General features: G+C 44.7%; 1 protein-coding gene across 2 annotated transcripts in view; it reads left to right on the top strand.

Moving 5' to 3' along the window:
* The first annotated feature begins 20,500 nt into the window (after positions 1-20,500).
* MCC (MCC regulator of WNT signaling pathway) overlaps positions 20,501-24,247 on the top strand; it is a 224,389-nt gene continuing 220,642 nt past the window's right edge. The window contains exon 1 of one of the 2 annotated variants that reach the window (XM_030005850.2): positions 20,501-20,756. In XM_030005850.2, the coding sequence (XP_029861710.1) occupies positions 20,620-20,756 (137 nt within the window). In that variant the 5' untranslated portion in view covers positions 20,501-20,619. The remainder of the gene's footprint in view (positions 20,757-24,247) is intronic. The other variant, XM_030005851.2, reaches the window with a different exon arrangement.

Below are 24,247 nucleotides of genomic sequence, written 5' to 3' on the forward strand. Positions count from 1 at the left end.
TAAAAAACAAACAAACAAACAACCCCGCCCCCCAACCCCAACTCTTGGCCATGACTCAGGATTAACTGTTGAAGGTTGCTACTTTGGAAACATCATTCAGTCAGAAGGAGAATACTTTGAAGAAGAGCAAACTTCCTCAGGTGTGAACTTAAGTGGAGAACTGAATAAATAGCAAATAAACACTGCCTGATGCAGCTGCCTGAAAAATGTCTCTTAAGAGACCTCTACCAAAGCCCAGTACAAAGCTCACTTCAGCATATTTCTGCACTGAGAAGTGGCACTGGAGCTGAAGGTTTGCTCTGTCGTAAGGTTGTTTTTTAAATTTTCTCAGCTTTTTTAATCCAGATACCTTCCTATGCATTTTCAGCCAAAGTACTTAATGCTGTTTCCTTACAGCTGTTTCTGTGACATTCAGTGCTGTCAGGTTAGAGCACATCACATCTACTATGAAAAATTAAACTTTTAGCTTAACAAGATAAGGAATCCTCTTATCTTCCTTAGTGTCAACAGTAATAAACGATAGATTGTAACTCGTTTGAGAGAGTCACATCAGAAATCTTTAATTATGAACCCAGATCTGTTACCAACTCCTGTGTCTTAACAGCATCATCTTGCCTTCCTACAAGGAAAGCATGTGATTCTGCAAAACGATTCCTCAGGGCCTATTCTGATCTCAGTTTGCAATCTTGTGTATACAACAGCTCACAGAGATAATAACTAGCTGTTATCTTTCGTCTCATCTATATAGTGAAGAGCGCAATGAAGCCTGAGTGCATCCTGCGTAACAAACTTCTTAATACACAGCTTGCTTCTTTCATTGCTGGGTTGACTCTCCAATGCTATTAAGTGTGAAAAAAACAGGAAGCTGCAGCCACTCAGGTAAGAAGACATGACTCAAAGCATATAGTCAGGATACACATGGAGAAAGAAAGAATCATTTTTATATATTCCTGCTGGAAAATAAAGTTGCAGCCTGAATTCACAGCTAATGTAACTCTGTTGGTACCATTATGCTAGAGGTTAATCTGTCTTCAGGAGTTTAAGACGGGAACTCATAAAATAGTAGTGAAATAAAGGGAAGCCTGACTCAGTAAACTAATAGTGTTTGAATTTAACACATTGTAAAGATGAGTGGAGTGCTGGCACACTGAGCATGATTTAAACTATCTGCTTGCTATACATTTTTGCTATAAATATACCTTAAAAAAAAACTCAAACAGCCAATAAATCATTCTTCCCAAACTGCTGAGACAAATTAGAGGCCTCAGCGTTTAGGTAACAAAACCCACTGAACACAGAGTAGTTCCATGCTACAGTGAAGCAGGAGGAAGATTTTCTTGATAAGGAGTTGTCACCCACATACTGCATGCTGCAACAAGTGCTGTGCCCTGCTAACTAGTTGATTGCAATCCGCACTGAGGATAGGAAAAAAGTGAAGACAGAATTGTGCCTTAAGCCCATGTCTTGGGGCAGCTGGGCAAAGTGGTCTCCTGTTTTGGTGAGTTTACTTCCAAAAACACTAAGGGTGATTCTGGACCATCTTTGAGGTTGCCCTCCAGCTCCCACTGGCCTATGTGCAGGCGATGGCCCTGGGAAGGAGGAGCAGCAACGTACTTTCTGGTGCACGTGGGATCCAAACACGCTGACACTTGCGCGGCATAGGGCATGTCTCGTGGTGGCGTAACACAGGTCCAGCTTCCCATTAGTTATGTCTTCTTTCAGGCTTTTGAGAAAAGACCTTTGCAGGCAGGTCCGTGTCTACCAGCCAAGGAAGTGCTCTTCTGCATTCAGCCAGATTTTCACTCAGTCTCGCATTCCAGCTCCAGCTCAGGTCCATATTAGATGCAGAAGTACAACAGGAACATACAACAGATCATTCTGAAAAACATATACACGGAACAGCTTTTGTCTTTGTTTCTTTCCAAGTTCTTACACGTGGTGGTTTATATATATTCTTTATACATTTTCTGTTAATAAAGATTACTAGCTGTAGATTTTCTTATTAGAATTAACAACTTGTAAGACTTTTTAAAATCGTTTTTCATGGTTGGCCTCAGAAGTACCTTCTGGCTCAGGCTTACACAAAACAAATATCTCCTGGAGTAAGACTTATTTCCTTCTATCACCATACGTCCAAATGCCCATATTTTTTTTTATGAGAAGCATTAAGAGGCAGCAGAGTTTTATGCTAAAGTACATCTGCATGTTCAAATACAATTATGCATTTTTATCTTACCCTTCTCAGAGGTACTTAGGTAGCAGTTTTTGCTGGCTTCCTTTTACTTTGCAGAATATTTTCTCTCTTGTGAATACTGTAAAATTCCACAAAAGATGCCACTACTGAGAGAAAAAGAACTGTAAAGTAAGTTTGTAAAACAAAATTGTCCATTATGTACTGTGTAAGTGTAGTGTGTCAGATTTGACTGCAAAATAATTAGTCTTTTTGTGAATTTTTTTTTTAAGAATTTAGTGTTGTAAGACTTGTTATCTCTTGAAATATGGTGCAAGAATCACTGATGAGCTAATATTACTCTGCAAGAGCAGGTTAGTGAAGGAGCACAGGATTTCTTTTTTTTCAGTTCCTTGATTACAAAAAAGACATTGTGGTATGTTTTTATTTTAGGCATCATAGTAACTCTGAAATCCAGATAGGTATTGGCTGCTCTGGTTATTAATGATGCCATAAAATGAGATACATACTTACGCATACTTAGGGAAGTATGGCTAATGTGAAATTATAATGGGAGGTATTTGTTTAATAAATTACCTGTGGTGAAAACGGGCATCTGTTGCTTTACTGCACACAGCTGTATACACTGCCAGTTCCCCAGAACTTTTGCTGCTGATGTGGGCTGTGTGGTTGATTGCCTCCTCCCCATTTATGTTACCCCTTGTATCATGTACTGACACATAATTTCTTGTTCATCTGTCTCTTCTATTGCCCTTATTTCCTTTATTTTTTATTTATTTTTGAGGCATAAGGGAAAAAGTCTATTGATCAGTTTAATCAATGGTGTGTCAGTGTGTGTATAGATAAATATTTACATGTGTGCTTCTGTCTCTCTGCTCTCAGTCCTTCCTTAAATAATGTTTGAACCTTTTGAACAGTATAAACAAAAAATGAAGGAGGGGGTGAAAGTCTTAGATGCCAAATTCCTCGAAGTTTAATGAAAATAGGCAACGGAGTAGAAGATAGAAATCCTACTCCTATTCAACTAAATAGAAAGGCTGCAGCATGAGCTCACAGTCCTTATTACATAATGGAAAGACTTAAAAAATGCATCAAGTCCTGGTTAAATTTTGATCGAAGTTTGTGTCTTATTAACTCTAGAAAATCCAACTAACCACACACCTCTGTTAGGGGTTCATGGAACCAATTCTTTTATTCATTGCCACTCTTCTACAAGTTACACTAATTTTTTCTCTGCCCTCAATCACTGCCAAAACATGTCCTCACGAAGGGTTTCAGGACAAGGGTGGTAGGAGGCCTCAGAGGCAGGGCATCTGGTAACATCCAAGTTTGTTGGCCATAAGGTAAAGAAGAAAGTGACAGGCTATAGTTTAAGTCTGCAGCCTTTGTCCTGGAAAAATACTGCCGTGGCCACTTACATTTGAGTCTGTCTAAAGGCACAGAAGCTGTGTCTGCATGCACAAACCACACTGTTGTTCTGAGCCAGGACCTGGCAACCAGAGGAATTCAAGGAACCATCCTTACAGACTCACACTCCCAGCTCACCTCTATTTCTGAATCATTTGGCTCACTTAGGTTTCATTTTATTTAGGTTGCAAAATAGGAGCTTCTTTTCTTTTTCTTTTTTTTTTTTTCCTTCTGAATAAAACATTCAAAACAACCATATGAATCTAGAAGGTAAAGTAACATTTTTCTGTTCAGTGGAGAGAATTGCTGTTTATCACTGCCTCCTGTTCCAATTTATGAATAAAATTATGTCCTCTACCCTATTTTGGAGAGGGAAAAATGCTTAGGTTTTGTTTGTTATATATTTTTTGTTGGTTGGGAAAAAAGTTATAAAACTGCATTGTCTAGCACAATTCCCTGTCTTCTATGATAAGATACTGTTTGTCAAACAGATTTCACAATATGAAATCTAACGATGGGTATGCACTTTTTGTTGGATCTTAATGAGTTTTCTTTGCTTATTTTGGGCTTCATTAGCCCATTTTTGTATTCTTTCCTTTTTATATATTTTCCATTGTCAAAAATGGTACCTTTTGATACAAAATAGAAGCCATGTAACTGTTTCCTCATTGATGGGTTATTTGGTGGTCTTTCCTTCAAGATTAGTGCTTTGAAACCAAGTTGTAAATCCAGGAATATGTCATAATCTTTACTTATAAATAATCTCTGTCTAGTAATAATCATGTATTTGTCTTTGGTTTGCCTATCCATATCACGATCACCCTTATAAGTATGTCTTACTACTACATAGTACAATCGTCTCTACTATATCTAGGGTTTAGCTTTGAAATGTAAAGGATATTAGCTACAAGAGGCTTAGTTAGGGCATCATCTGTTTCACCGTAGCTGATTCAAAGTATATATTGTCTGTATAGACACCCCACTGACCTTACTGGGGATTTTTACTTTACCTGGAATACCCCATAACACCTGTCACCCCAAATCACTTTCAGTTCTGCACAAATCCTTTATGCTCAATAATTTAAGGCAGAAATCTACCATAGCAGCAGCAAAAGGTGAGCAGTATTATACATCAGTATCTTTTTGTACTTTGTAGTTTTCTCCTTTAATATCCTGTGGAACTTGGAAACTCCATAAATACTGATGTTGAAGGTTACACGGTTCTCTAATTTATTTCGTCGTTGCAGAACTACCTCTCTCAGATCCCCATTTAGAGCAGTCCAGAGCTTGGGTTGTTGAACCTTCAGGGGAAAACAGCAACCTCCTGTGGAGCCCAAGGCATCTACAGAGTTCAGCAATATATCCAGAATGAGGGCTGGGAGGGTTCCCAACCGGGTCGAATATGCCCCAGTTCTTCCAGCTACTGTCTCTACTACTCCTCCCTCCTAAAATGAGAAGCTGTAGTTTCCAGGGTGAGCAAATGACAGAGGGCAGGAGGGAGAGTGGAATGATCCTGCACTAACAGACTTTCCTGTGCCTGGAACATATCATAAAGGCAGCATGAAAACTGCGGGGATCCCGTGTCTTAACATGTTGAGGGGTAGACTGAAGGCAGAAGGATTTTGTAGCTGTCATTCATACGCTTGTGTCTCTGCTGAAATTGGAATTCAGTGGAACCGATATGTTCCCTAGAGACATTTATTTACACTGAATTGTCATTTCCTGGTAGAATACTGTTTCACTGAAATATTTTGACCAAAATTATACCTGTGTTGCAGGAATTCTCTGAAGCATAGAACATGTTTAACTACTGCAGCCATCAGCAGTCAGCAGTCTGCAGAAATAAGAAGTTATCAAGGCTACCTCATAGTCACAGCCTACAAAAAGGCCATTTATCTTCACAAGTGTCCCCCTTTTTTTCAATCAAAGTAGTATTTTGTTAACAGAGATAGAGATTCAAAAAATAAACTTTGATAAACAACAGTGGAAATATTCAATATCTTTGTTTACATGTACATAAAAGAAATGCGGGAACTAAGTGTTCTGTCGTGTATGCAGATACAAATTGTGGATCCATACGCAAGATCCAGGACTAGCAAATTGTGTGGAGCAGGAGAGTGGTTTAGGACATTTTTGGAAAAAGGGGCAAACCTGTTCTCGCTTATATTCATTGTCATCAAGCAAAAGTACACTCTTTAAAACAGAACAGTTTTACAAGGTGGTTGAGCATTATAAAGGTGAAGACTGAAAAGGCGGCTTCTCAAAAAATGGCATTAATATTCTATCTACATGAAACTATTTTCAATCTTAGACAAAATATCTCAGTTTTGCATATCACATTTTGGAGCAGGAGAGAAAAATCACAAAAAATTGTCTCACCAGAAGAGTTATTTTCTTTTGAAAATAGTATTTTAAGAATTTTCAGCCAGCTCTGCTCAATAAGAACTCGACAGTAAAGGCTGCACAAGACTTACATTTGCAGCTGGAGCTTGAAATCCTAGGTCTGTGATGTGAGGTGGCTCTAAATGAAGTAATGTGAGAAGGCTAATACAGTTGACTCCAGACATCAGGATTGTGATGAGAATTTAACTAGCAATTTCCTGGTAAACGGTGGCTCTGTTGGTAGCAAATGCAGTTTGCTGCATATGAAGATTTTAAAAATAATATTTATTTTAACTCCCATTATAGGTCTGCTACTCTAAATTCTGTTACAGTGGAGACCAACAAACAAAGATGGTCTTTATCTGAAGCCTACGGAAGTAAAGGATAATCTCTCCTTTGATACCACGAGGCACTGCTCTCAGCCCTTGTGTATGTCAAAATCTTCAGTCTGAATGTCTAAGCCGTTGGAGCAATTTAAATAGCTAACCCCCGATCTACGTTACGGTAACATCAGAAATACGCATTTTGTAAGTAAGTTAGGTGACAGAAAACAGAATATCTGCATTAACTCCACTTCCCCAGTTAAAAAAACGTTTACATAGGAAATCATTTTTACTCAGCTGTTTTACAGGTTAGGCACAGATTACACAGGCGAGGCACGGGCTTAGCTAAGGGGTATAAACTTGGGCCTGTGGTCCACATCTTACTGGCCCGGTAGACGCGTGCCAAGTCCCTCGACATGAAAGCGCCCGGTGGCCCCGCCGGGCCCACCCACGGGCCCACGTCCCAGCCTGGCCTCGGCTGTCCCCAGGGAGGTGCCCGATGCCCGGGGCTGACCCCCTGCCCTGCTCCCTGGCTGGGGCGGGGGGACGGGCCCAGGCTGCCAGGCCCTGCCGTGCCTCCCCGGGCAGCCCCCACCACCCCCGGCTCCCCAGCCCCGGGGAGCGGCCGCCCCCACTGCGCCCCGGCAGGATGAGCCGCTCTCCGTAGGGGCCCCAGCGGCAGCTCGGCGTTGGGCTCCAAAGGCACTGCGGACCAAGTCTGGGAGTAACAGCTTGAGGGAGGTGCAGGACAGACCAGCCAGCCAGGCGGTTTTCGAGTCACGCTTACCTGGCACGATGGATGGCAGCGCATTCTTGTTGCTTTCAGACAAAAGAATCGCGTGCGTACAAAATAGGCATGCAAAGCTTCCACGGAAAGTGATGTTTCCGCAACGGGGGGGGGGGGGGGGGGGGGGGGAAGCTTGGGACATTAAATGGTTGCACTTTATTAATTGCTTTAAAACCAAACTGTGGTTTTTCTAACGTGTTTTCTGTAGTATTTGTAACGTGTTCCTAATGCCTGACATTTACCGCTTTCTTGGAATACAAAGTCTTTTCTTCGTTCGGCAGAAGTAACGGTGCACCAAGCACAAAGAATTCAGGGATTTTGAGGTGTCCTGGTTTCAGCTGGGATAGAGTTAACTGTCTTCCTAGTAGCTGGTACCGTGCTATGTTTTGACTTCAGTATGCGAAGAATGTTGATAACACACTGATGTTTTCACCTGTTGCTAAGTAGCGTTTAGTCTAAAGTCAAGGATTTTTCAGCTTCTCATGCCCAGCCAGCGAGAAAGCTGGAGGGGCACAAGAAGTTGGCACAGGACACAGCCAGGGCAGCTGACCCAAACTGGCCAATGGGGTATTCCATACCATGTGACGTCAGTCCCAGTATAGGAACTGGGGGGAGTGGGGGCAGGGGGGATCGCCGCTTGGGGACTCACTGGGTGTCGATCGGCGGGTGGTGAGCAATTGCACTGCGCATCATTTGTACATTCCAATCCTTTTATTATTACTGTTGTCATTTTATTAGTGTAATCATTATCATTATTAGTTTCGTCTTTTCTGTTCTATTAAACCGTTCTTATCTCAACCCACGGGTTTTGCTTCTTTTCCCGATTTTCTCCCCCATCCCAACGGGGGGCGGGGCGGGGAGCGAGTGAGCGGCTGCATGGTGCTTAGTTGCCGGCTGGGGTTAAACCACGACTTGAGGATTTGGGGAGATCAGGTCCAAGCGTGCCAGACTTGGCACTACCTCCCAGCTGTTCCCGCTATATTCTCATTTTTCTGTCGTCGCGCTACCCTTGTCTGAATAACTAGGTAATTGGTAACTCTTAAAATGTACTGTGTTTATAAATGTGGCCTGAGATACTGGCACATATTTAAAAAAAAAAAGGGAATGATGAAGCTACTTGTTCCTCTTGCCCCATTTCTATTTATTGGCTGAGGCAAATGCAGAACATTGCTGTCCCATCACTGAAGTGTAGTCCGGGGCCTACCTACCAAGTACAGCTAAAAAAAGTGGGTAGCAAATTGGCTTAATTCAGTTAAATAGACCGCTAGATTGTACCATCTTTATAGGGCTGTGCGACCGGTACCCCCTGCTCCCGACCCCTGGTAATGTCGTTAGCATAACTAATGCCATTTTATAAGGCAAGCGGCCATTCTTGGTGACCGAGGCGGTCACGTATTCATTCCTTTCCCCTCGATATCAGGCCCTGAAGGTCCCGTGAAGCAAGCAGACAAACTACACAAGTTCCTTTTTCCCCTCCGTACCAGCCTCAAGGTTCCTGGGCACCAGGGCAATTACTTCTTCTTTACTGGCCTTGAAGGTCCCAGGCACCCAGCCAACCCCGTGGTCATGATGACCCTATCACAGAACAGGGAAGCGTAACAGCACCCAGAACGCTGACCATAAAATCAGGCAGTTACAAGCCCTAAGTGTTGTCTGAAAAGCAGATTCGTCACCCAGCGTGCAACGAGCCAATAGTCACACACTGAGGAGACACACTATTTATTTCATATTTGCGCAAAGATGGGTGCTAGGTGGCAATTCCACAAAGCTAGCACACCCTGCAGTTAAACAAGCAAGCAGCTTACCCAGTTTTAGATTCACCTGCTTAGTTTCCAAAGTCCTTGCCCCAGATCATTATTGGTAATTGCTTATCTGCCACCATTTCTATGGGGCTAAGGTTTTCTCCCCTTCAAACTAAAAGCACAGTGTTCTTTTATTCTACAGCACGTGCTCAAGGAGTGGGGGGGCATAAGTCTTCCAGGTCTTGAACTGAGTCAGTGGTTGTCATCTCCCCCCGCAGCCTTTACTCTTCCCCTAGTTCATGCTTCTTGGGCAATCACCTGGCCTTTGATGCCTTCTGGATGTTTCCTTTTTATCAGTTTTTAGTTCCTTCTTCAAGGGTATAGTTGGTGGCAAAGCCTGCATCTTTATACAAAGTAACCAGCCCTACATAGTGAAACTATTGAGTAATGGTCCTCCTTAAAGGACAATGCATCGCGTTTAACCCTAAATTGAGCAGTGTCACCACAGTTAGGCCGTAACTCAAACAGATGACTACATTTCCCCCGCTTTGAGACTGGTATGAATATTCTTCATGTAAGTCTCATTCTAAATGTAACAGTTTAGCACTACTACAACTATTAAGATTTTTATCAATTTCTTAACCCATACACTTAAATCAGGGAACCAGGAAGTCAATCATCTAAATACTTCTTCCACTCCAGTGGAGGTGTCATCCTTCTGGACTTTGTGTAATATCTGGGTTTGTTTCCACAATTATCCCCAAATGGAGGTTGTTGTTTCCCCACGGGCTATCATTTCCCTCCTGGTTCCCTTGACTCACCTGATTCATGAAAGTGAGAAAAACTAACCACAACATTCTTCTCATTACTAGGTTGTAAAAAGGTAGACAAATAGAACAAAAATAATATTAAAATAATTCCCATAAAACAATATAAAAACACTTCCCCTTGTGTACACTTTAAATGCAGGATGGACTTTATATTAATCCAAGTACAGTTCATGTATCTCTGTGTATTTTCAGCCAGTTTCCTCAACTCTCCACATTTTAGGAGGCGCTGCTTTCACTCGGGTGTAGTGAATCCATGAGACAATTCCCTGCAGCTTCACGGTGGTATGAGTTGTCAGCAATACCAAATAAGGTCCTTTCCATTTTTCTGCTAGCGGCTCTTCTTTCCAAGTTCGCAAATATACTTGATCTCCTGGTTTAAATGAATGCACAGGCAAATACAAAGGTACAGGGGTTCTTATTTGGATATACCTGTGGAGGGAAGAAGGAACTCTTGCCAAGGACAAGAGGTAATCACTAAGTATCTGGTCACCTTTTAGGCACATTTGATTGCCTTTTCCTGTTAAATTTGTTATCTAAGGTTTTCCATACAAGATCTCAAAGGGGCTAACCCCTTCTCTGACCCTTGGAGTAACTCTAATTCTTAATAATGCTAATGGTAAAACTTCAACCCATTTTATGTGTGTTTCCTGACACAATTTACTAATTTGTCTCTTCACTGTTTGATTAATCCTTTCTACCTTCCCACTTGATTGCGGCCCCCATGGTGTATGCAAGTCCCATTTGATTTGTAAAAATCTGGATACCCCTTGGACTATTTCTGCTACAAAGTGTGGTCCTTGATCTGAGGAGAATCCCTCTGGTACCCCAAATCTCAGAATGATTTCTTTCAATAAAACCTTTACTACTTCTCTTGCCCTTTTGGTGTGACACAGGAAAGTTTCGGGCCATCCTGAAAAAGTATCCGCAATCACCAATAGATATTTATATCCCTTACAACTAGGTAGCTCAGAAAAATTGATTTGCCAGTAATCACCAGGTGTAGAACCTTTTCTTACCTCTCCTAGCGGGGGACTTTTCTGAATTTTAGGATTATTCTTTAAACAAACATCACCATTTCTGTATAATCCTTTTAGCTATTAACAACATGTTAATTCCCACAGCATATCATCTGGTTGCCTCAAGCAAAGCTTCAACTCCCATGTGCGTACTTTTACGTGTCCTTTCCATTAGCTCCTTCATTACAGGCAAACGTACTATACACTGACCCTTCAAGGTTACCCACTATCCTTCCGGAATCTCGTTACATTTTAGTAATTCTGCAAGTTTTTTTTCCTTTTCAGTGTATACAGGTACTTCAATTTTCAAAACTCTTTCTGGGATTAATGCTGCCATGTTTATCCATAAAGCTGCCCTCTTTGCAGCCTCATCAGCCTTTTTATTTCCTTTAATTACATCAGTACATCCAGATTGATGGGCTTTGCAATATATAAATGCTGTTTCTTTAGGCTTGTTAACTGCAGCAAGCAGTTCCATAATTTCTTTGCCATATTTTATGGGATTCCGTTGTGAGCATAACAATCCTCTTTCTTTCCAACTTGCACCACGAGCATGTATCACGCCAAAGGCATATTTTGAATCAGTATATACGTTAACTCGTTTTCCTTCTGATAATTCCAAAGCTTGAGTTAAAGCCATCAGTTCAGCTTTCTGGGCCGATGTATTTACAGACAATGGTTGCACTTCTATTTCCTTCTCCCAAGTCACAACAGCATACCCGGCCTCCTGTTCCCCTTTATCTACAAAGCTACTTCCATCAGTGAATAGCTCCTAATCAGGATGTTGTAAAGGGGAGTCCTTTAAATCTGGACGGCTAGAATATACTCGCTCGATGGTCTGTAAACAATCATGTGTTAATCCTTCTTCTTGAGAGGGCAACACTGACGCATTACCACATCCTCTTGTTCAAGTAATACTGCTTGATCCTGTACCGTCCTGCTCGGAGACAGCCAATGATGTCCTTTTTGTTCCAAACTAGCTATAACTGCATGTGGCACATAAACAGTAATTCTCTGTCCCATTATTAACTTTCGTGCCTGCTGTATTAACATCACCACCGTGGCTACTACCGCCCTCAAGCATCCCGGCCATCCAGAGCTTACACCATCCAGCCGTTTTGAAAAGTAAGCTACCGGTCTTTTCCAGTCCCCTAAATTTTGCACAAGCACTCCCATCGCTTGATGCCCTCGTTCATGCACATAAAGCTCAAAAGGCTTTGTCAAATTGGAGAGGCCTAGTGCAGGGGCCCTCATAAGAGCAACCTTTATATCACCAAACCCTTTTCGACATTCTGGAGTGCATTCCAACACTTCTCCTGGTCCTTTAATAGCCTCATACAAAGGTTTAGCCATCAATCCAAAGTTAGGTATCCAATGGCGACACCACCTGGCCATTCCAAGAAATCCTCTTAACTCTCTTTTTGATTTGGGTGGGGCAATCTGACAAATCGCTTCCCTCCTCTCAACCCCCAGTTTCCTTTCTCCTTGAGAAATTTCAAAACCAAGATAGGTCACAGCTTTCTGTGCAATCTGAACCTTTTTCTGAGACATTCAATATGCAGCCAGCCCTAAAAAGTTCAATAAACTAATAGTTGCTTCTTTACACACCTCAACAGTATTTGCCCCCAACAAGATATCATCCACATATTGTAGCAAGGTAATTAACGAGTTCTTACCTTGCCATTGTTCCAGTTCCTTCACCAGTACATTAGCAAAGATGGTGGGGCTATTCCTAAATCCTTGGGGAAGTACTGTCCAACATAGCTGCATCTTGCCTCCCATTGTAGGACTCTCCCATTCAAAGGCAAACAGTTTTTGACTCTGTTCTTCCAGAGGAATAAAGAAAAAGCCATCTTTTAGGTCCAGAACTGTAAAATAAACATTAAAATCAACTATTGCATTCAGCAGAGTGTATGGGTTTGGCACCACTGGATGGACATCCGTCATTGTTTGATTAATAGCCCTTAGATCTTGTACTAGACAATATTCCTGAGAATGTAGCTTTTTAACAGGTAGAATAGGGTATTATATTTGGATAGGCATTCTCATAGCAGTCCATGCTTCAAAAAGTTATTTATTGTAGGTTCCAGTCCCATGCAAGCTTCTAATTTCTTAGGATACTGTTTATGTCTTACTGGCTTCGCTCCCTGTTTTAATTCCACTGTCACTGGTTCAGCTGATTTAGCTCTTCCAGGCCTCTCCATTGCCCACACAGAGGGGACCACTGCATCCATAATTTTGGAGGGGATTTCAACTTGTTCATTCTTCATGTCCTTGATTTCCATTGGTTCCTGTAACACATAAACTTGTGCTCCCCAGGCTTTAGTCTGAGGAATATGCACTTGAATTTTGTTTTTTTCAAGTTATCTGTGCTCCCAATTTATTTAGTAAGTCCTGTCCCATTAGAGGTAATGGACATTCTAGCATATACAAAAATTCATGTGTCAATGTTTTACTTCCAACTTCACACATCATAGGTTGGAGAAAGGGCCTAACCTCTCGCTTTCCCATGGCTCCAACCACCGACATAGAGAACTTACTCATAGGTCCTTTACAGCTACTTAACACAGAATAACTTGCCCCTGTATCTACCAAAAATTAAACAATTTCATTCCCCAGCTTGACTGGAACCAGGGGCTCGGCTGGGGAGTTAAACTTCTCAGCCCCTGGTCCCCGTCAATCAGAATCCTCTGTGCCGATCGTTAGTAAATCGGCCTCAGGGATAGAGGCAGAAGGGGGAGACCAAGTCAGTCTTTTCTTTGGACATTCATTTTTCCAGTGTCCCCTTTCTTTACAAATAGCACGTTGGTCAAACCCCAAAGGGATTCTGTTCTCAATGTTTCCCCCTCCTCCCTGTTCCCTTCCACACCCCTGTCCTCGGCGGAAACCCCTTCCCCTGGAGGATGTTTGTGCTTGAGTAAATGCCGCTGTTAAAACAGCAGCCTTTTGTTTCTGATCTTTTAGTTTCTCTTTTTGTTTTTCTTTCTTTTGTAACTCTTTGTTATTATACACCTTATAAGCAATCCCTACCAGCTGAGATATTGTTATTCATTAACACATTTGAATCAGATACTGACAATTTGCATTTCTTTCTTGTTTCATAATCATTTCTTGGAAGCAAAGAACATATCCACATATGCGATATCATCCCACTTATCTTGCCTTCTACAAAACAACATCAGCTGTAAAATGGTATTATAATTCAAAGTTCCCATTCCTGGCCATTTTTCTTCATCATCTAATTTATATGCTGACCACCACTGTATACAATACTCTTTTAATTTCTTCTTTGTTAGGGTATTCCCACCAAACTTGTTCCAATGTTTTAGGATGCAGCCTAATGGAGAGCAAAGGGGAGGCTCTGCAGACTGTCCTGCCCCTTGTCCTGGTCCCATACTGTTACCCCAAAATCACAGAATCATAGAATCATTTTGGTTGGAAAAGACCTTCAAGATCATCCAGTCCAACCACCATCCTTGCCCACTAAACCATATTCTGGAGTACCCCGTCTACATGCTTTTTGAATACCTCCAGGGATGGTGACTCAACCACTTCCCTGGGCAGCCTATTCCAATGCCTGACAACCCTCTCAGTAAAGAAATTTTTCCTAATATCTAACCTAAATCTCCCTTGCCGCAACTGAGGCCATTTCTTCTCGTCCTATCACCAGCCACCTGACAGAAGAGACCAGCACCCACCTCACTACAACCCCCTTTCAGGTAGTTGTAGAGAGCTACAAGGTCTCCCCTCAGCCTCCTCCTCTCTAAACTAAACAGCCCCAGCTCCCTCAGCTGCTCCTCATAAGACTTGTTCACAAAAGAAGGTTCTTATCCACACTTTCATGCACTCCAGTTCTCACTGTCAAGTGTGCACAAAGTTTATAAAATACCTCTATATACCTTTACCATATACAGTGCCTCCCCCTTGCAATGTCTCTAATATGCACATTGCACCTTTGGGTTGCTTACCTGCTCTGGACGGGGACAGTACTCGCGGAGTCCCCAAAACAAAAGGTCGGTGTGCGCTGGAGTCCGAAAAGCAGCTTCTTCCCGTCAGCAGCTGGCAAGTCGAGCCAGTCAAGGCTTCACAGCTGTCCCATCTGAGGTGCCAAAAACCGTGGTCCAAAAAGCGGATTCCTCACCCAGTGTGCAACGAGCCAATAGTCACACACTGAGGAGACACACTATTTATTTCATATTTGTGCAAAGATGGGTGCTAGGTGGCAATTCCACAAAGCTAGCACACCCTGCAGTTAAACAAGCAAGCAGCTTACCCAGTTTTAGATTCACCCGCTTAGTTTCCAAAGTCCTTGCCCCAAATCATTATTGGTAATTGCTTATCTGCCACCATTTCTATTGGGCTACGGTTTTCTCCCCTTCAAATTAAAAGCAAATTTTATTCTACAGCACATGCTCAAGGAGTAGGGGGCATAAGTCTTGCAGGTCTTGAACTGAGTCAGTGGTCGTCATCTCCCCCCGCCACCTCTACTTTTCCCCTAGTTCATGCTTCTTTGGCAATCATCTGGCCTTCGGTGCCTTCTGGAGCAGGATGTTTCTTTCTTTTCAGTCTTTAGTTCCTTCTTGTTGTGGTTTAAGCCCAGCTGGTGGCAAAGTACCATGAAGCCGCTCGCTCACTCCTCCCCCCACTCCCAGCCCCGGTGGGATGAGGAGGAGAAAACATAAAGAAAAGCTCGTGGGTCGAGACAAGGACAGGGAGGGATCACTCACCACTTATGGTCACGGGCAAAAGACGGGCTCAACTTGGGGAAAAAACAAAATCAATTTAATTTACTACCAATCAAATCAAAACAAGGATAATGAGAAGTAAACCCAAATCTTAAAACACTTTCCCCCCACCCCTCCCTCCTACCCAGCTCAACTCCACTCCCGATTTTCTCTACCTCCTCCCACAGTGGCTCAGGGGGATGGGGAGTGGGGGTTGGGGTCAGCTCACCACACGTTGTCTCTGCCGCTCCTTCCTTTTCAGGGGGAGGACTCCTCACTCATCCCCTGCTCCAGTGCGGGGTCCCTCCCACGGGAGACAGTCCTTCACGAACTCCTCCAATGTGGGTCCTTCCCACAGGCTGCAGTTCTTCACGAACTTCTCCAACGTGAGTCCTTTCCTGGGCTGCAGTCCTTCAGGCACAGGCTGCTCCAGCGCGGGCTTTCCCATGGAGTCCCGGCCATCTTCGGGGACATCCCCCCGCTCTGGCGTGGGGTCCTCTCTCCCCGGGCTGCGGGTGGGCATCTGCTCCCCCGCTCCCCTCCATGGGCTGGGGGGGACAGCCTGCCGTCTCACCACGGGCTGCAGGGGCATCCCCTCCTCCCCCGCTCCTCCTCCCCTCCTTCCTCACTGACCTCGGTGTCTGCAGAGGGGCTCCTCTCACGTTCCAATCCCACTACTCACTGCAGGTTTCCCTTCTTAAATCTGTTCTCCCAGAGGTGCTACCACCATCGCTGATGGGCTCGGCCTTGGCCAGCTGCAGGTCCGACATGGAGCCGGGGAAGCTTCTAGCAGCTTCTCACAGGAGCCGCCCCTGCAGCCCCTCCCCCCCTACCAAAACCCCACCACACAAATTCAAAACACTTCTTCAAGGGTATAGTCACTGGCAAAGCCTGCACTGGTTTTGCCAAGTAACCAGGCCTACATGGTGAAACTATTGAGTAATGGTCCTCCTTAAAGGACAATGCACCGTGTTTAACCCTAAATTGAGCAGTATCACCACAGTTTGGCCGTAACTCAAACAGATGACTACTTAAGTGGGGAACTTGGGCCGGAGCTGCTGCTGGACAGTGAGACGGGGACCGTTCGGTGGCCAGGGATGCCTCCACCGACACCTGCTTCCTCCAAGGACTGAGTGACTCGTATACTTTTATATGATTTTCCAGCCTAGATTATGATTGTTATACTGATACAGCAAACCATGTATTAAGATCTGGCCTGATGTGCAGAGGGTTCAGGTGATGAGAAATTATACATTAAGCTGTATTATCAATTCTGTATTACGCTACTTATAGATCGTACGATACTGGTTCTGCTTGTAGAAATCCTGTGCCATTCTAATCATAAATTCTGTGCTATACTAATCATAATACCCTGTTAAGAAAATAAAGCTTTAATTGTAACTACGATGTAGTGCCATCATCATTCTGCCGAGGATCCCTGAAAGAACTCATCTGTCCCGAGTGCTGCGTGACAGTGTGTCAGCCAGTTGACAGGGAAATGCCTGTTACCCGAGAACCTCATGGAGAAACAGGGAACTCCAGAAGGTGTGTTTGGCACAACTGGAAAAGGGTTGGACGCAGTATTCAGGAAATGGGAAGGGACGGTATTCTGGGGAATTGGACTCCTGATGCTGAGAAAGTTCTGCGTTACACAGCCTGGCTACGTTGTTTAAAGGAATATAACTAAATTAAAACTTACTACTTGAAATCTTAAGTTACTGGTTGTTTTGTTTGTTGGTTTTGAAGGAGGTTAATCTTAAGAGTGCTATGGCTGAAGCTATGTAGCAGGAAATTTTTCTCTTTTTTGGTCAGTTGATTTTGGTCATTTGGCAGCTTTCTACGTGGAGTCACTTTAGCTGTTTTCTTCTGCAAAACCATCTGTAGTAAAATTTTGAGAGGTGTACAGTGGTTTTCTTTATCTATTGTTCAACACCTAACTTGAGATAGTCTTGGCTTTCAGAGATCACACAAACTTAAAACTCCTGTTGATTTGGTGGGAAGTCTTAGGAGTACAGCACGTCTGGAAATCAGGGGTCTCACGCCTAACTTTCAGAGATCTCAGATTTTGTGTACATAAAGATTGGAGAATAAATGCATCTAGTACTACTAGCATTGTTATTAATTTTTGCAATGGCTCTCTGGTGTATTTTTGTATTTGCATTTGGAAATCAGGGCATTATGGAAAGTTGATTGTAGAAAATAATACTGAAAAATTATGGATTCATTTAACTTGGATGAAAAGATAAGCAAAAAACAGATTGACAGTTAAGATCCCCAGTTTCAAAAAGAAAACCTACAAACTCTCTCCTTTTGAGAAATATCAAGTCTATTTTCAGAGAGGGGACAGGCAGCAGTAGGAAGGCCTCACTCCTTGCCCTCCTTCTTTGTTCTCTCATCATAACTTTCTGGACACCACGCACCCTTCCCACCAGGGACAGTGAAAATGCACTTCAGGAAGGATTGTAGCTTCTACTGCACAGCATGTTCTCTAATTTAAACATGCTTTTTGCCACCTGAAACTCTCATTTTTGGCAGCAGGAGTGAATTGCCACATAATTCACAGCAGGCAATGTGGGGAACTACAGCTTAGACTACTGCTTCCCAACCGATGTGAAACATCTTTTTAAAAGTTAGATGTGGATCACGATAAAGCCAGCAAGCTCAGCTGGTTTTACTGTCTTGCATGCCATACCACAGCTAGGATATCAGCTGTTCCTATTAGCTAGGAGGAACTGGTGCGAGTGATTTTTTTATTAGGAAAAGTCAGAAACTACTGCACTGGGTTTTCTTGGGACTTACCTTGAAGATGCAAAAATTAACTGCAACTGATCCCCCAGACAGGGAAAAGCTAGCAGGAAAAACTCAGCATATAACTCACTAACTCAGAAAGGTCATTAGCAAGGAGCAGAGAGAATATAAGAGGTGGATGAATTCCTGATCCGCAGAGAAAGCTACTGCATGAAGCATGCGGATAAGATGAGAACAAAGATGAAGTGCCAACTGGGAAATTTAGCTGGAGATGATGTGGGGGATTAGTTTAAAAAGAGAAAAAGGTAAGAACTGGCTAACTGTGAGGCTTGGCAGATAGCATCACAATGGAGGGAGGTTGATCTTGGAGATTCTCATTGCTGTGTTTTGGATCTGATCTTGCTATATCGGTATCGGTGGCTTCGTCAGCAAACGCTGTTTTAGGACTCTGTATGGTTAAGACTTCTAATTCTTAATAAGAAGAACCGTGTGCTATGTTTGCAAAATGTGTGCAAGAATTCTTGTGTGTGGTGTTGAACAGCTAGTCTATGGGATCTGTCTGAAGAAAATGGTCTTATGACTGCCCAGCTCATCCAATCCTCAATGTAAAACAAAGAGCCGCAGTAAACGGCCAGTCGCACCCATGAGCAACATCCCACACAGGACTTGGAAAAACAACGTGCTAAGACCAAGAGTGAGCCCACTGTAAGTCAAAAGATGGAACATTATGTCAATCTTCAAAGATTACACACTACAATCTGAAAAGAGGATGCTTGCAGTACTCTCTGCTTTCACTGCCTGGAGAGAATATGGAAGTGTGCCGGCTCCATACCCCAGTGCTCTGGTCATTCAGCAAGAACCAGCGCGAGCAACCTAATTTGGAAAACTGCAGAGACTGAGACAATATGAGAGTGAGTATACACGCGTGCTTGCACTTGCAAGCAGTTTTAGTTAATAAAACTCCATAGAGTCTCTTTGCCTTGTAATGACTTACTTAATCGAGGTACAATAAATATTAAGAGTTAGAACTATTGCCACCAGTTATTGTACTTGAAAGGGACTGTGCAACAAGAGAAGTGCGATAACTTTGCTGACTTTACATATTCACGAGCCATTGTTAACAACAAGGAAGATCAAGTCGCTATGTGGGAAGCACTGGCTGTCTTCAAAGACTTAAGTAATAGGAGAAGGATAGTATCTGGTAGTATGAGAAATGCATGCCCTTAATAAGTGGGTATTTTCTTCCATATACAGAAATGGTTAGGAAAAAACTTGGCTGACCTAATTAGTCACAGGGTGATGGAGTAAGAAATGTAACGCTACCGTGAAACAGGCAAATGCCATTCTAGACGGTTTCAAAATACGTATTTCCAGTAGAGATAAAAGATATCGCCACCGGTGCTGCTGGTGTATCAGATCGTTTCACATGAATAAAAGGGCTGATTAAAACTTAATTGGGTGTCGAAAAGGGTGCCAAGGACACTAAAGGAACTGCAGAAGCTATCCTATACATGTGAGATGAAAATGCTTTTTCACCTGGCAACAGGAAGACTGCAGAGAGAATGACTCTTCCCCAAATGCAGAGGGGACAGAAAGACGGGGAGAGGTATAAGCCGTGACCCAGTTCAGAGCGCTAGCTGTCAATGAACGGCTGGAGCAGAAAAACAACGAGCGTACCTCCCGGGTAAAACTCGATCAGTGGAAAGGAACTGGATGCGTCCAGAGGGGCTGGTGCTCTGTGCCCCAGAACGCTCCCACCCGCTCGGTAGCCCCGCCCGAAGCGCAGACACAGGGCTACTGGAAGCGCCGGGTTCGTTGCAGTTTGCCGAGGCTTGGCTCCCACGGGCCAGCCGAAGTCAAACGAGGCCGCAGCACTCCCGAAGCAGGGAGCTGGGCCCGCCCAGGGAGAGGAAAAGCAGCGACCCCCGGACCGCGCCAGGTTCGCCCAGCACCTGGTGGCCGGACCCTGCCCTAAGGGGCACGCAACCGTAATGACGAGGGAGGGCAGCCAGCCCCGATTTGGCCGGGCCGCTCGCTCACGCTGCCGCCGGGGCTTCTGGCGCCGGGAGAGACGCCGGCCGAAAGACGGGCCAAGCTGGAGGCAGGAGGACGGCGTGCGCGGGGCCGGGGGGGGGGGCGCGGGGAGCCTCCGCCGCCTTCTCCCCCCTCCGCGCCCCGGCGCCCGGCGGCGGCAGCGCGGCTCCCGCAGGGCGCCGGCCGAGGCGGGAGGCGGGGCTGCAGGGGCCCGGCCCGGCCACTCCGGCCTCCGGCCGCGGCGCCCCGGCCCCCCGCCCGCCCCCGCGGGGCCGCGCCTGGGCTCGGCGGGAGGTGGCTGCGGGGCCGGGGCTCCCCGCCCCCGCGTTGTGCTGCCGCTCGCGCTCGGCAGGCGCGGCGGCACCGGGAGCCCCGGGCGCCTGAGGCAGCCTCGCCGCCTCCGCCTCCTCCTCCTCCTGCTCCGGCGCTGGGCGCATGATGGCGGCAGCCGCCGTAGCGGCGGCGAGCAGCGCCGGGAGCAGCAGCAGCGATACCTCCAGCACGGGCGAGGAGGAGAGGATGAGGCGCCTCTTCCAGACCTGCGACGGCGACGGGGATGGCTTCATCGGCAGGTAGCGACAGGGGGAGGAGGTTCTTTGCGCCGCTGGTACGGAGCCGCCCCGTCCTCTCCCCCCGCTCCCCGGCCGCCCGCGGAGCGGCGTCTCAACTTCTCGCCGAGTTTGAGTAGCTGGCGGAGCGGAGGCTCCGCCGCCGCCAGGCCGGACCCTCCGCGCCGCCGGCGGGGCGGCCGCCCTCGCCCCGCGGCTTGTGCCGCTGGCAGCGCGGGGGGCGGGCATTCCGCACCGCCCCTCTCCCTTGCCCGCTGCCGGCGGTGGCACGGCGCGGCCGGCCCCGGCCCCGGCCGGTACCGCGGCTCCCGGGGCGAGGGGTTTGAGGGCAGGGCTCTGGCCGCGCCTCAGCACGGAGAGCTTTTAGGGAACGGAGGGATACCGCCGGGAGAACTTCCGCCAGGTCACGCCTTCTAACCGGGGCGGCTTTTATCAGCTAACGCACTGGGCAGGTGGCTTTTGCGAGTAAACGAACAAAGCTGGTCACAGGTAGTCGAAGAGAAACTTCGGAGTGAGCTCCCACATCGTCATCTGGGTTTATTTTTTAATAAGCTTTTGTCAACATCCTTGCTTTACAGTCTCACTGAAATTCCTCTCCTGGTCCCCAGTTAGTTTCGGGATTTGACCCGGGCTGACGGATTTTGAGGGGGCGGTGGTGAGCTTGTGCGTTTGCCGTAGGTTAGTTGGAAGTAAGCCGTAACGAATGTCCGTGTATCTGGAAATACTGGCAGCGTGTTTTGGTTAGGGCTGGGTTTTGTCGGAAGGGTATGTCTGGAGCTAGTCCTCTGCTCTCACGCCGTAATTTAAAAAACAGTGAACTTCTAAAGGCGAGGTTTGCCGGAGATGGTGGGAACCTGCGTTTTCAGAATGAAAACTGTGCTAGTTGCCGTTAGTAAGTGCCTCTAGAGAGCCGAGTCAGGGTGAGGGAATTTCAAAGTCTGTCATCTAAGCTGAAACCTAAGAATATGACCCTGCGAAAAGGCTAAGTAAACTTCAATCCCCACTGTCATCTCTTTGGAGCCAGCAAGTTGCTGAAAACCTGTAACAGCTGGCAGTCACTTTAAGAATAAAATTTAAGGGTCATGATATTTCTTATCTAAACAGCTCCCTGAACTCTCTTTTTTTCCCCAGTCTAATGATTATTTTGACAGTTGTGGTTCTGAAATGTAAACTTTGAAAATGTATGCTTTCCCACCAGTGTGCTACGATTGCTGCTCTTTCCATTTGTTTACTCTCTTCATGGAAATTATTCTGATGTCTGAACACTTAGGATGCTCACTTAACGCATACGCTGCCCCCTCAGGCCACACTTGCTGATCTGTACTGCGATGCTTTTCTGCAATGTAAACTCAATAGACTTCTGTATATTTATAATTTAAAGACCTTACTGAGGGAATGTTAACGTTTTAGTGCTGCACATGGACAGTTGAGAGATGCTACCATGACACGAGCCACTCATTTCTGATTGACTTTTCTACATTGCCTAAGTTTTGTTCCGAGTTTGTATTCTGTGTATTTCAAAATAGATGTTTCAACAGTGTAGTTCAAGCAACATTCAGAAAGCTTTGAAAACTCCCAGGACGTGTCTGAGGAGGGACACTGGATTTCAGCAGGAAATGGAGATAAAGCCCAGAGGATAGTGGCTGAAAGTCCTTCAGGAGATGGCGGGTCCATTGTTGAAGGTTGCCAATACCTTGCTTCTGAAGGGAGTTGTGCCTTCGAGGCCGAACTGGGATGGCCTTGATCGGAGAACAGTGTTATAAATTACTGTCTTCCCTTAGATTTCCATATTTGTGAGAAAGTAGTGAATGAATGTTTGACAAATTATCTTTGACATGAGGAGGAGTCATTTACTTTTCTTGACTTCATTAGCTATCCTAGGTAATCAGTCTTGTAAATGGAATGCATTCCTTGCTTTGTGTAGTGTCTCAGTTTCCCTCGTGATCTATCTTATGCCAGTGGCCTATGCAGGAGCAGACTTGCCCAGTGGTTCTTGGATGTATCTATAGTATGCACCACCGTAGTCTTAAAGACATCTCTTTCTGATTCATGGACACACAGTGTCCCTGTCAAAAGCATAGCAACTGGGGTGGTGGTGGTGGTGTTTACAGTCTTAGTGTTTAGGTAATTGCATCTTTTTTAATGTAATTAATTAAAATAAAGACAAAAAAAGTTACATCTGCTTTTACACTAAACTTAGTCTTGCCATTCTGCGCATACTGTTTGTCTTGCTTGTGCTTTTTCTTTTTTCATACAGGCCAGTTGCTTGGTTTTCCTGTTCCCTCTTGCCCTGCTTCCTTGGACTTTCCTTTGCTCGTCCTTGAGGGCAACCATTTCTTTGTTGCCTTCCTTGTAGCCCCAGTGGAGATGGTAGGCTGACTCCTACACGTTACTGCACCTTTTACAGCAGGTTACACATTGCAATAAATGCCTGGGCATCGGTATGAAGAGCTGAAAACCGAGAAGCCAGCACTGTAAAATTGGCTGCTTCCTTGTGGACTAGGAACTATCTATAGCCTTTTATTGGTTTGAGCCTCTTTTTCAGAACTTATTTATTTTCAATGCAATGGGGTCGAAATTTGCAGTTTTACAGCTGTTACTTGGCATAAGTTGTCATATCTTTCAAAATGAGTATCCCTTCTCTTCTGCTTGCAGGGCTGAAGCTTAGTCATTTGTTCGCGTAACACATGCAGGGGTTTATAAGATTTCTTTCCAACTCCAGAGCTGTTGTGGAAGGGAAGATCTTTATTCTTGCAGCAAAGGCAGGCATTTTGTATGCATGTTCATTGAGTTCATATTGCATGGGGAAAAGAGGTATTTGCATTCCTAATGAAGTAACATGGTGTCTCAGCTGTGGAAATGCTTTGTTGTGCATCGAACTGTAAACCTCTTCAAATAATAGCAGGGAAGTAAAGGCACAGATGGAGAGGAGGAGCATGTCCTGAGATACTGATTAATTTTCAGGCTCTCACCTGAGATACTGATTAATTTTCAGGCTCTAAATGGGATGATATCAAAATGATAAACCATAATTAAATGTGTGCTGTTGGTGGTTATAACCCAGAAGCTGAATGATGGGATATGAAATGCTAAGCCTGTGTCTCTGAGCATTGCATTTGACATGTGCATATTGAAATTTTGCAACATCTAGCAAGACAAAAGTACTAAGGAAACACAAGAGTTTTAACTTGTTGGTTTGTACTGAAATGGCTTTTGCTTCTTTTGGGATTGATATTAGTTACTTAATTATTTTAACACCTTGAAAGTGCTTGACGTTCTTCTGATATGAGAGGTAACTTTACAAAAGAAAAAAACCAGCCAAAAAACAGCTGCAAAGTAGTCCATGTTTAAGGTTGGATTCTGAATGCTTGAGATCAGCTGGATCAGCCTTGCTGGGAGCAAAAGGCAGCCTGAAACACTGTTTACAGCAGAACTTTGTTTTTGCAGCTGTAGCTGGATTGTGTTATTACTAACAAAAAGCTGTTAACTGAAAA

Source organism: Aquila chrysaetos, chromosome Z, assembly GCF_900496995.4.
Source record: "Aquila chrysaetos chrysaetos chromosome Z, bAquChr1.4, whole genome shotgun sequence".
In the NCBI taxonomy this organism is placed as follows: domain Eukaryota; kingdom Metazoa; phylum Chordata; class Aves; order Accipitriformes; family Accipitridae; genus Aquila; species Aquila chrysaetos.